The sequence below is a fragment of the Rhamphochromis sp. 'chilingali' genome, assembly GCF_963969265.1.
Source record: "Rhamphochromis sp. 'chilingali' genome assembly, chromosome: 3".
NCBI lineage: Eukaryota > Metazoa > Chordata > Actinopteri > Cichliformes > Cichlidae > Rhamphochromis > Rhamphochromis sp. 'chilingali'.
Genome location: NC_137931.1, coordinates 23529217 through 23542813, shown reverse-complemented (window position 1 = coordinate 23542813; position 13597 = coordinate 23529217). Strand labels below are relative to the sequence as shown.

The following is a 13597-nucleotide window of genomic DNA, read 5'->3' as shown; positions in this document are numbered from 1 at the left end:
ATAATGCTTGTCTGAGAGAAAGCACTCCAGCTTCTTTGCAGGCATGCACTGAGTAATACCACATCATGACTGGTGCTGACGATGAGGATGGGCAGTAAGTAATTCCATTTAGTTCAGTTCAGTTCAGTTCATTTTTATTTCAAACATTTCAAACATGTGCCTTCACAATCATTACAAAATATCATTCCATTATTTGTTTGAAAAGGAGTAGGCTGAAGTATTTACTTATTTGTCCCTACCCCCTCAAGTTTTACCTCTCATTCATTTAATTTTTTTTTTGTCTTAAATTAAACAAACAACATATGAAACATATAAACATATGAAGTAAAACAAAACATAACATACATAAATCAAAAACAAGAAATTAGCAAGCCCCACCACAGTATAGTTTCTTTCATATGAAAAATACAGAATGTGTATATTTGCAGATACACAAGTTATGGAAAAACAACAAACCAAAACAAAACAAAAAAACAAAAAAACAACCAAAAAAGAACCGCAACACCATTACCAGCAACATTACCATCCTGGGTTAACCCCGTTTTCTTCATTCTTATACTTATTTAAAATTAGGTTTTTATATTTTACTTTAAACTGTTTTATGTTTTGACTGTCTTTTATTTCTTCTGTTAGACTGTTCCATAATTTAACTCCTGAAATTGAGATTGACATAGTTCTTAAAGTTGTTCTTTGTATTTTTAAATTCCATCTCCCTCTTAAGTTATACCCACCTTCTCTTTCTATGAACAATTTACCGATTTCTTTGGGAAGCAATTTATTTCTGACTTTATACATTATTTGCGCTGTTTTAAGCTTCACCAAGTCTTGGAATTTAATAGCTTGCATTTTGACAAAGAGTGCATTTGTATGGTCCCTGTACCCTACATTATTTATTAATCTAATGGCCCTTTTCTGTATTATAGTTATTGTTTGTGTGTTACTTTTGTATGTGTTTCCCCAGACCTCTACACAGTAGCTCATATATGGCAGTAGTAAAGCACAGTATAAAATGTGCAGTGCTTTCTGATCCAACATATGCTTTGCTTTTCCCAGGACGGCAATGCCCCGTGCCAATTTCCCCCGAACATAAGTAATGTGTGGCTTCCAACAGAGCTTGTGGTCAATGATCACCCCAAGAAATTTTATTTCATTTACTCTTTCTAAATATACATTGTCAACACATATTTCTACTTCGATGTTTTTCTTTTGGTTTCCAAACAACATAAATTTGGTTTTATCGAGATTCAATGATAATTTATTTATATCAAACCACTTCTTTAATATCGTTAATTCCTGTGTGATCATTTCCAAAACCTGTGGCAATTCCCCACCTGCACACAGTATATTTGTGTCATCTGCAAATATTACAAACTTTAAAATCTCCGATACTCTGCAGATATCATTTAAGTACATAATAAACATTTTTGGACCCAGTACTGAACCTTGAGGTACTCCACAAGCTATATCCATCAAATTAGATTTATATTCATTTATTTGTACATATTGTTGCCTATTCCCTACATAGCTTTTTAACCATTCCAAAACCACTCCCCTAAACCCGTACTTTTCCAGTTTTTTTAATAGAATTTCATGATTAACAGTATCAAACGCCTTCTTTAGATCTAAGAAAACTCCGAGCGCATACCTCTTATTATCCATACATTCCGTTATCTTTTCCATTAGATCTATCAGTGCCAAAGCTGTTGATCTGTTGTTTCTGAACCCATACTGACTATCTGTCATTAATTCATATTTTTCCACAAAACTGTCAAATCTTTTTATGAAGAGTTTTTCCAGTATCTTATAGAACTGGGAGAGTATTGACACTGGTCTATAGTTTGTAAAATGATCCAGAGACTTACTTTTACAGCAAAGAGCTTTCAAAACTTCAGATGTTTAAAGGAATCTGTCAGGAGAGGTGCAGGAGAATTCCCAAGGTAACAGATGTGTTTCCATAGATATACTGTAGAGTACAGTGAAGGCTGTTATTTAAAAGGTTATTTAAAACTTTTATTCACTTATGTACAGTAGTCTGTGTTTAAAATACTAATGCATTCACTTCAGATGTTTTCTTCCACAGAGCCAGACTTTGTGGTAATGTTTAAAGTGCTCTGGGTGAATAGTTCTTTAGGCTTCCTGAAGCTTTTTTTGCACGTTGACTCCTTTATTGCTCATTTTCAGTCCAGTCCTTGTAACTGACCATTTTCAGAGGAATGTTTTATTTGTTTGTTGAGCCACTTACACAGACCTATGAGTCATTTAAGCACAAAAAAGAAACTTAACTCAGGGGATTAACTATTCTTGTGACTATGCATAACAGAGAACTTTGCAAATACCCAATTATAAGATGTGTCTTTAGGCCCTCTGTGCGTTTTTGTGACGGGCTGCTAGTAACAATCTGTGAAAGATGTCAAAGATACCACAGTTTGACAGAGATAAAATAGTACTTTTGCACCAGCAAGGTGATTCCCAAAGAGATATTGGCTGAAAATGTAACATATCTCACAATGGTGTGCAGGGTGTCCTTAAAAAGTTTGAGGAAACCGGACAAAAGAAGTGTCAGTATCTGTTCATTTGAACAGTGTCCCATTTTCCTAGCCAAAGAAAAGAAATCAGAAGTGAGTCGAGACTTTTGCACTGTATATCCACATATACGTTTTTCACCACCTCCCTGGGTACTTGTACTCCTAGGTGGAAATAAAAGGATGATAATCATCTCTAATCAACCCTTGTTAAGCCAAAGTTGAATCTCTTATTCACCAAACACTGCATCTTTGTTTGCAAAAGAAGAAACTGTCTCCCTTTTTCTTTCTAGTGTGTGTCTTTGGCCTCAGACCCATTTGCAGATATTTTACAATCTTGTATTTTTAGCTGATATTCCTGGCAAGGCTTTGACAGTTGGTAGATCACCCAAATCTACGGAAATGGAAGCCAGTGGCTTTGTCATAGACTGTCAGCAGCAGCGACAGATGCTTGGCTTTATGTACAATAGAAACTGCCAGACCAAGAGAATGATCCCGTCTTATTTGCTCCGTCAGCTAAAAAAAAAAATCCTCCGCCTTGCTGCTAGGAATTTGCTTAAAGCTTTTTTTGCAACTTTGTCAAGAAAACTGGAGTAGGGAGTGTGCCACCACAGGGACCTTAGTCTTTGAAGTTGGGTTTGAGGCAAGGATGTCTTTCTCTTTTGGGATCCAAAGACAGAATCCTTCAGAAATGAAGAATCCAATTAAAGAATTGGGAAAGACCAGAGAAAACTGGCTAAATGCTTCATGGAGACCATATACACCACAAGCAACATTTATAAAGCTCTGAAATCAAGGAATGGAAAGCAGAGATAAGTAGGCATAAGTGATCCCTCCCTCCTCTTACCGAGGAACTCCAGCTTTTTAATTCAGGATCTATCAATAGTTGGGTCGAATGAGGTCATGTTTACTCATCATCATAACTATAACGTAAAGGGGGGAAAAAAAGGTGAAACACGCAGAAGAAGAGAGGACGGTTTGCATGGTGTGAGGAAGAGAGGAGCAGGGTAAACATGCTATTCATAGCTTCAGTGATATCGGGGAGCATTTTCTGAATAGATCTGAAATGAAATGAAAAGCAGGAGAAAGACTGAGGCACGGGAGGGCGGGCTCAGTGATTTCAGATGACATTTAGTGTGAACTTTCTCTCATAGAGACAGAAAGAAGCGGAGGCTCATTATGAGTGTTTCAAAGTAACAACAAACTACTGGAAGTAATGCCAATCGAGGCGGCCTAAATGTCATCATGCCCTTATTCTTTTATTTCCTCTCACACCTAAAGTCAGGGGAAAAAGCGGCGAGGCGTGGATTGTCTTTTTCAGCTAGGACAAGCTGTGTTTGGTTTCAGATGTTTGGTGAGCAGATGTTTTGGTGATTATGATGCTGAGACAGCCTGTGTTTGCTTGCCCTCATCCAAGGAGGGTCGAATATTCGGGGAAGGGGGTCGTAAAATTGTGGCATGTGACTTGAGGGTGATCTTTTTAGCCCCAGGCCACACACTGCCTGAGAGTTGATCGTCCTTCTGCTCTTTCCCACAGCGAGAAAAGCTGATCCACGAGCTAGAGGAAGAGCGACGCCTGCGACTGGAGAGCGAGAAGCGTCTCCGGGAAGTGACGGAGGAGTCCGAGCTGGGTCAGGCGCAGGTGGTTTCACTGCAGCTGCAATTCTCCAGGTAAAAGAACCCAGGAGCACAGAGCGGGCTTTAAATCCCATTTTTCAGCCCTCACTCATTACGTTTGAACAAAAGGAATAAATAAAAACAAATAGAGGACGAATTACAAAGTTGCTATGATACTGATCCTGTTTATTCAGCATCAGCAAATATTGTATTCAGCCCTCTGTAACCCTGTGTGGGAGGTGATGAAAAGTACGAGCGTCTATAAAATGATTGTGTTTCACTTGAGTGATTTGATCTCCTTTTTATGCAGTGCTGTGAAAAAGTATTTGCCCCCCACCTCATTTCTTTGTTGTTTGTCTAGTTGTTTTACCCTGAGTAAGTACAAAATTCAGTTTTTCTTTGATGATTAACCACATTTGTTAGAAAGCTGAGTTCAGTTTCACAAGACTCACTCAGGCTTGGTTACTGGCAGCCCTGTTGAATCCAGAAACCACTTAAATAGAACCTGTCTGAGAAAGTGAAGCAGGTTAAAAGACCTCAAACAGCAACACATCAGGCCACGATCTAAAGAGCTGAGAAACAAAGGTACTGACATGTGTCAGTGGAAAGGGTTAGAAAGCCATTTCTAAGGTTTTGTAACTCCAATGAACCACAGTGAGAGCCATTATACACACATGGAGAAAACTTGTATCAGTGGCGAGTGACCAGCCTACCAAAATTACTGCACCAGAACAACATTAAAGAACCACAGGCCTCACTTTGAACTTTGACCTCGGTTAAGGTCAAAGTTCACATTTCACATTTACCAAAAACATCTTGAAAAGAAGAAAATATTCTGTGGACTGACGAGACAAAAGCTGAACTTTGTGGAAGGTTTGGGTCCTTTTACATCTGACATAAAACTAACAGCATTTCATAAGACTGGACCAAAATTCATCCGCAATGATGTGAAAGATTCACCTGCACTTATCACTGAAGCTCGATTGCAGTTCTTGCTGCGAAGGGCGGAACAACTACTTTTTAAGTTTATGGGCATTAACAAGTAGGTTTGGATAACTGTTGTCCCTTATCCATTTCTTTGTTTAATATTCAAATTTGCTTTGTTATCTGAAACATGAAAGTGTGACAAATTTGCAAAAAAACCCTCAGAAATCAGGAAGGAGGCAGATACTTTTTCACGGCACAGTATCTGTAACATTTTAAAGAAGAAAAATTTTACTTCTTAACCCCATTTAAGGGCAACCACCCACACATAAATCCTTGAACTGCTTTTCCATTTATTTTCTGTTCTTATTTGAGACTTTATGGATGTGTCGGACACCACGCTAGATGAATAATCCTTGGGTAATAAAAGGTTTTAAAGAGATGACCTCACACGCTTTCCTTTCACTAAACTGCAGGTCATCACAAGCCATCTGCAAGAAATTGTAATCAGTGAAGAAATGCGCTTAATCCTTCAGAGGTTTGACTTATTTCGAGTCCCTTGCATTACTTGTTGTCCTACTTTCATTTGAAAAGGCCAAAGCATCTGGTCATCGAGTAATTATTGTCTCTTTGCTGTGAAAGTTATGACAGGAGTTTGAGTAGATTTTACTCAAAGTCTGTAGCTCGGAGTCAGAGTCTGGACTCAGAGACCCCTGGATGTTTTTTCCTCTCTGGTTTGAACTCTGTTGCCCTGGAAAAGGGCACCTGTGTTCACTTTTTTTTATTTTTTTAACTTTTCATTCACGAAGGAAAAATGAGCCATGCTAGACTTTTCTGTCTTCTAAAATATGTCTTTACCAGAGGCTTAATAAAACTGGACTTTTGGACCCAATGCTAAGAAAAAACGATAGATGTGCAAGAGTGAAGAATCTCAACTCCCATATTCTTTATAAAAGTGCATTTAAAAGTATTGAAAGCTATGTCCACACAGAAAGCATTCACAGTGACATTCAGCGAATTCAGGGGGAAAAATACTGATTTCCTAGTCAGATACCTGAATGACCTCCCCTGGCTCCTTTCGATGTGGAGGAGTAGCAGCTGTACTGTCTAAGATACTTAAACTCATCCACCCTTGACAACAACTCCTTCCAGACCCAAAGTGGGCATTCCACCCTTTTCTAGCTGAGAATCATGGTCATAGGGTTAAAAAGATATTGCAGACAATACTGAGTATAGTTGTATGGAACAATACAGCCAGTTCCTGATTTCTATTCTGATCAATGCTATCACCCAGCAGACAACCAACAAACACGACTGGGTCAGACATGCAATGAAAAGGGTGAGCTGGGATTGAGGTGGGTTGCAAAGCAGCTTGCAGAGGCAGCAAAAAAACGGAGCCAGGTTAGGCCAAAATTGGCACGGTGAAGATTCCAATCTGTCCCAATGCAGCTTTTGAGTTAGTAGTGCTTTTCTACTCTATTTGAGCACTCAAAGCGCTTCCTTACTACAAACGTCATTCAAACAAGTACCCTTTTCTATACCTGTGCACTTTTAACCCAACAGCTCGGGGGTTCAGTATCTTGTCGAAGGATATTTTGGCATGTGGACTAGAGGAGCCACAGCCACCATCACTGTACTAAGCCTTTGCCTGGGTACTGAGTTTAACCCTTTGCTCCAATTTCTTAAAACTTCACAGTAAGCTGCAGTAATGGGTGATCCAAGTGATCAGAGTAAATCTAATAAAGCAAACTTGGACATTTTTTATCAAACTGTTTCTCTTTAAGGAGATATCAGTGGCATGTACAGCAGCCTGGAGCATTTTTTCCCTGAAGCGTCCAGAAACCAGTAACTATCCCTTTTAGTGAAAGCAATAGATTTTTGCCAGCAATTTTCTGCAATCAGCACAATCTTTCAGTAACCTTCAAAATCGATACCTTGTTCCCACTTTTTCTATTTCTCACATTCTTTTCTTTGCTTTTCCATTTCATCAGAGCACTTCAGTGCCATTTCTCTGCGACGCTTGACCTTGTCTTCGTCAGAAAAAGATCGTCTGATACATTACTTTTGCTTTGCAGAAAGGGAACCCATAAGGTGTGAAGCCCTTAAACAATGCTCTCGTCATAACTTCAGTAACCTCTATTTCATGAACTCATCCTCCTCTTTGCAGCTGCTGAAGTGTGACAGAGAGGGACAGCAAATCAAGAGCCAGGGCCCGAGTTGATGCCATAATTAGGCGATAGGCATTCAGTATGCAAAAGGACGGGGCTGGGAAAAAAAGAGTCTGGGGGATTTTACATTGACTGCTTATCTTCTCATTAAGTTGGTTGGAGAAAATCCGGTACGTTTTAATGGTCCCAGTGTTATAGTGCAGACGAGGGCAGAGTCGCTGCCAGGGGAGGAATAAAATATTTAAGAGCCATTCCAAAGATTTATCACATATTTAAAATGTTCCATTGATGCCTCTGAATTAAGCTCAGCGGTGTTTCTCACTCATGTTGGCCTTCCTCGCATTCCTGATGCACATTTATACAGTTTACACTGTTTTGGAGATAGCTGAGGGGAGTTCATTTTGCTTTATCCTTCCTAAACCTGAAGCAGTTTTCTATTTCCGGCATTTCCCCTGTCCACGTCTTCCATCGGGGTCACCTTCTGACCTTTACGTAGACTTATTGGGTTTTTGCACAGGTTCCCCGGCATAATAAAGAGTGCAGATACAGTGCACTCGCTCCTCAAGGCTAAAAGTGAATTAGTGAGATAGTAGCTCGCAATACAAGAGTCAATGTGCTGAAGCCAGAGTGAGATGAAGTACAGCAATTCTATTAGGGGGGAAATATATGAAGCTTATCCCTGATTGGGTCCTGCACAGGTCCCCGCAGAGCCAGATGAATTTGTCTGCATGGCAGGGGTTGTCCAGATAGATGGCTCTCATCGGGCATCCGGCGGCTACCGTTCCTGCTGCCAAGCAACGGCGTGGCAGTAAAGACAAAGATTCCATTATGTCCTTAAAAAGCGCTCATCGAAGTGGGGATGTTCGGCCCTACCTCGCTCGGCTGTTGCCATTCCAGCTGTGTGGCGCGCTGACATCATGCTCGATTGCTGCAATTTCCCCGCGTCGTCAATGCTTCTTAGCAACTCCCAAAGGGAACGCGGGGTTCGGGCTGCAAGTTCGAAAGATATCTCCCCGCTCCCCTAACGCCTCTGCACAAATAAGCTAACAGGATTTCACTTTCAGAGCCTTAATCTTTGTTTAAAGCGATGCCCGAGCGCTTATCTGAATGTGAACGAGTCCCCTAACAAGCATGTGGAGTGTGTTTACTGGTACCTGGTCCCTTCGCCGCATTAGCATGCTTACATGGCAGCCAATAATCTGCGGTGGCAGATGGGACAACAGTGTGGTCACTTTAATTAGCCAGTAAAAAAAAGAAGCCTTCCTGTAAACCTTTGCCCTACTTGCATCTGCTGTTTCAGTTGTTGGCTTACGGATGCTTGCCTTCAACCGGCAGACGACACTTATTTACCTCTCTGCTGGCTGATTGATTGATTCGGGCTCATTATTTGTTGTGCATTTGATGTGTGTGTGTGTGTGGGGGGGGGGGGGGGGGGGGGGGGGGTAGAAACCTTAGTTCATCAATGTGTCTTTTTGAGTTAATGCCCACAAATCATGTTAAGTGGACGTCCAGTCTTATAAATAGACCGTGATCTGCTTGACCTCAGGCAACAATTGATTTGCGTGTCGCTAATTAATTGAGGTGGCACTTTTGGAATCACAGAGATGAGGATGGAAATAAGGCGGACCAGTCGGAACGATAAAAGCCAGCCAAGTGCTTTAGCTGTGGTATCAGACTCTATGCAAATAAGTAATTTCTGCTCCGAATTCTTTGCTTTTTGAGCTCTCTGCTTTGTTGTGTGATGATGTGAAGCAGGAAGGTAATGAGCTGCTTGTTACAGCTGCTCTTTACTGTATCAGATACGTGAACAAAAAGCAACACCAAACAGAAAAGATCAGTCGGTCACCCCTACAGCCAGACAAACTCCAGGGAATCTCGGCTTCTTACAGCCTTTGTTTTGTCTCCTTTGCTTTTTTTCTGTCCTTTGTAATGCTCAGGCTATTTTTTTTTTCCTTTTTTGGCAGGGGTAACAATTTAAGGCAGGAATTGGCAAAACTGAAACAACTGGCTTTTTCTTTTCAGCTTTCACCCTAAAGAAAAAAAAAACAAAACAAGAAAGAAAATAAAAGAAATAGCTCAATTTGCTCCCGAGATCAGAAAGCTGGCATTCTTCAACTGACTGGCCACTTAACTCTAGACATAGGTCTATATCCTCTCCTCTGCATGCACACGCACCCTCCCCCAACCAGTTGGGCTCTTAGCCTGGTGTGGGTCACATGCCCAACCTCCCCTGACCGACCCCCTCTCTAAGGCTTCCCCCCACTACTTGCAAGGCCTCTGCAGTCATTAAACTCCAGCGGATTAGCGGGAGACTTCAGCAGCGTCCTCGGCCCACCCTGGACGTCCCCACAACTCCACACGGACACTTTAAGAGCCAGGACTGGCCCAGCAGGGGAAAGACAGAGAAAAGATGGGGGACACAACTTAAAAATCTTCTTGTCCTTCCTTAAATGATGGCATAAATTAATGTCAGGGACAGAAACGATCGAGCACATTTGGATGTCTGTTCTCCGAGGCCTTGACTACATCTCGGCTCCAAGCTCAGACAGGATGACCGCCGGGGAGACACAGGGGCCACTGGGGACCCTGCATTAAAAATGTGGCTTGAGGATGAAGAAGACAGTTTTTGCAGGTAATGAGCACAAGTGCAAATTTCATTTTACCCAGGAACTTTTTGCAGTGATTTGTTTTGTTTCCTTCCTCACACTCTAAAAACTTTATTGGACTCATCCCTCTGCCTGTTCTTGGAGGTCAGACACTTCCAGAAAGGAGTGAAAATGTGAAGTCCTTGTTTTCCAAGAGATTCCTCTCTACTTTTTTCTGCTCTATCTTTAAATCAGACTCTCTGTCGCCCAGAAGACGGGCGCGCTCATTGACAAAACTGGGGCGTTTACAGCCGACTCGCTCCACTTGACTTTGACTCATTACTGTCTTTGAAGGGCCCTCTTCACGCAGGATATGGGAGACTTATGGCCAGACTAACAACAGCAGCAGATGACGACGGGTGCCTGCAGATTTACAGCCCAGCGGCGTGCTCTTTTCAGCACGGTGTGTGAGAACATGCATGCACGCTTGCATACGCAGCGTATTTAGGAGGCCGGTGATGTAAACATGCAGGAATGGCAGCGCTTTTCAAGTCTGGACGCGTTGTTTGGACAGTCACGCTCAGGTTGAGATCCCACCGCGGTCTGCAGCGTTCATGTTCTGCTTCCATTACCACCACCGCCGCCACAGCTGGACCGCCAAAGCCTGATAGGCTCAGACAGGGGGAGCTGAGTGATTGCGCTCTGTTTGCAGATCAATGCCCTCTCTTCTAATCATTCAAGCATCCAGCCACGCCAGGTCCAAGTGTTTTAATTTGGCGCATTCAAAACAGATCTTCCCCCCTCCTCCCACTCCCTCTGCAGGGTTTAGCCAGATGAATCAGGCCCTCTGTTCAAGGCGACACATCTTGGGTCATTAACAGGATGGAGGAGGGGTCAGTCTTTTTTGAAGTTACTTCCTTACTGTTGCCCAATGGGGGAATGGGGCTGTTAAATAGATAATAGGTGTCTGGACTATTTTGGGAGCACCTCATATTTGAAAGGATTTATTGGTCCGTTTCAGCCCCCTCCCTCCTCTCTTTAACTTCCAAATCTGACCAGGGAATTATGTCTGATTGAACTTAATTTGGGTTATTCTACTCTATCACATGCACTAAATTACTAGCCCATAAGAGGGCTTTGGTATCAATCTTCACATTTTTCTTTGAAGATAAGACACAGTCCCCTCACTTAAAGCGCTCCACTGGGTTTCTGTGGCAAAAAGTGACCCGTTATCTGCTTGTAATTGTGTCAGACGGCCACAAATACTTGCACATGCCCTCTCCATTGCACCACAGCAACTTCCACCTTGGATTAAACATGCTGGTTATGATGTAAATAGGTCAGATTACAAGCGTGTGTGGAAGTAGGGCATCCATCTACAGCAGCAGCAGCTCACCGGTTTTCTCTGGAGTGTGAAGCTGGTGACTGTAGCCTAAAGCCAAAGAGCATGTAATTCAAACTGATCTCATGGTTGCACTATAGATTTCGCTGTCTGGCAGCTGCTCTGAATGACACATATACACAGATGTGTTACACAAGCAGCTCACCTACTTCCTAAAGGGTCGATTCGTCCGCCTCTGCCCCTGTAGTTCAGCTGAGGTGAGTTTAAAAAATGTAAACGCTGAATTTCTTCCTCTGAAATAAATCAAAGAAGGGTCACCTCGGTGTAATAATCTGCCTGTTTGCCATTCATTGCTGCAGAATGCTAAGCAGGAAATCTTTATGGTAATCTTAACTTACAGGATACAGAGTTGAGGTTTGATTTTATTCACAAATGATTTCTCAGTTTTATTCCAGTATTTAAATTTGGCTGTTACTTATTTATTTGTTTGTTTTTGCCTGAATTTTTGCAAGAAAGGCTGATCAGTCAACCAGTTACTTTCTATAACAACTTAGGTCTCATTTAGTCTCCAAACTTTCAGAAAATAGCCAGTGTTCAGGCTTACATTTTGAAATTGCGCATTCGACTTGATATAAAGGAAGGCTAGTCAGATTTTACTCAGTGTTAAACGGAGAACTTGGAGTTCACATGGGTTGCAAAGTGGCTTGCAGCCCCATTGTCAAAGGAGAATAAAATTAAAGATTAAGTAGTATGGCCCAATACTTTTGTCAATGCAGTGTATATTGGACGCTTGATGTACGGTAGAAACCATGCATGAGTGATAACAGACATGCCATTGGCTAAGTCAGACTTGAATTTGCATTAAATGGAGAAAATTGGGTTCACATGTGTTGTAAAGCTGCTTAAAGATGCCAGTTACAAAGCTAAATAGTAGACTTCAATGACTTCCATGGGTGACATTAAAGATGGATGTAGCTTCCAGGTCTGAAAAGTGAAGCCAATTCAGAAGTGCCTTAAATCTGTATTTCTTCCAGCTTGTTAGATTGCCTAGAGAAGTTTGATTGTTTAAAAGTCTATGAGGAGGACGTCTATGCTTCTTGCTAGATTTATGTCCCCAGTAAACATTTTCCTAATAGGATTATAGTTTAAATAGCTTGTTTGAAGTTAAGTTTAATACAGCATAAAGTTCTTATTGTGAGTAATTATCCCATTTAGGGTAAAATAGATGACAAATAAGAGAATGATTTAAAGAGTGGCAGCCAAAAGCTTAGCTCAGAGCTTTTAAATCCAGTGGGTACATACATCTTTTTGTCTAATCATTAGAAAAAGAAGCCTGAAATATATTTAACTTATCCAGACTAAGAGAGACACATACATATCCACACTTCTTTTGGGAAATCAGTACAACTGATTTGGTTTCTTTGCTTTTCCTTCAAAATGGCTTGACTGGGTTTGGTCAAACAATGGTCTTCCACCCCTTCTCTCCATCTTGACCCCTTCAAATTCCCAAAAGTCCATGGTAGGAAGAGGCTGTAGGGTCTGGGTGTAAGTAATGCGCTACACGCTGTCATCACGACTAAGGTCTCCCGCTGGGATGTCTTGCTCAGTCTGTAGCTCTCTCTCACATGTGGGATGCACATGCCTGCAGCCCATAAGGGAGATGCTTAGAGAGGCTCCAGCTAGATGCTCTCGAGAGCCGATGGCTTCTTTGCTGCTAAATGCTTCCTTTGGCCAGGGGTGAACATGTGGGACAGACCTCGTGAATTTGCACTCTAAATCCTCCCAAACATAGTGGAAGTGCTGGGGGTTGAGGGGGATGAAGGAGGAATCTAAATCTGGTCGCCTCCATATGTCCTTTTTAATTTACACTCTTGCAGGCTAGTCCTCGATTGCACCCTGTCTGTGCAGTCTGTGCAGTGCTTCTGCTAAAAACCCTTTTGTGGTTATTTCAGAAGTCTTGGATGGCTGAACTGTTGTGGTTTTTGCACATTTTTACTATTTGCCGTTGTTGTCACAGCAAAGATTTATGAAATATGATTTACGGGGCACACTAAATGCTCCGGCCGCTTGATCTCTTTTCCCCCTTGCGTCTCTTGCATGTGTGTCTTGTTGGTCAGGTTAAAGTTCTCTGGCGAGAGGCAGCGGTCACAAGGGCGAGGACCTTTGAAATGCTACTCCACTGTAACATGCATGACTGATATGCATGACTTTTACAACTCTGACCTGTCCTCAAAGCCAAACTCTTCACCACCAGTTTTGTTTGCCTCTCTGCTTCATTTAGGTCACGTACTAGAAAGGGTCTCCTTGCGAGTTTTCTGCAAAAACAGCTCTAAGAGGATAAGAGTGGCTTAGCATTGTGTTAAGCTAGGCAATCACCCGGTGGGTGTGTGTTGCTGGAAAGGAGTCTGAGAAGAAGAATGGACTATTTCGGGGCCAAAA

General features: G+C 41.8%; 1 protein-coding gene across 14 annotated transcripts in view; it reads left to right on the top strand.

Annotated features, from left to right (window-relative positions):
• The window catches only part of LOC308393645 (nck-associated protein 5-like), a 201243-nt gene that overhangs the window by 107913 nt on the left and 79733 nt on the right, over nt 1–13597 (top strand). For 12 of the 14 annotated variants that reach the window (XM_080877593.1, XM_080877594.1, XM_080877587.1 and 9 more), the window contains one exon: nt 4060–4193. In XM_080877593.1, coding sequence (XP_080733719.1) covers nt 4060–4193 — 134 coding nt within the window. Of the gene's footprint in view, nt 1–4059; nt 4194–9503; nt 9864–10170; nt 10280–13597 lie in introns of those variants that run through there. The other 2 variants (XM_080877591.1, XM_080877590.1) reach the window with 2 other exon arrangements.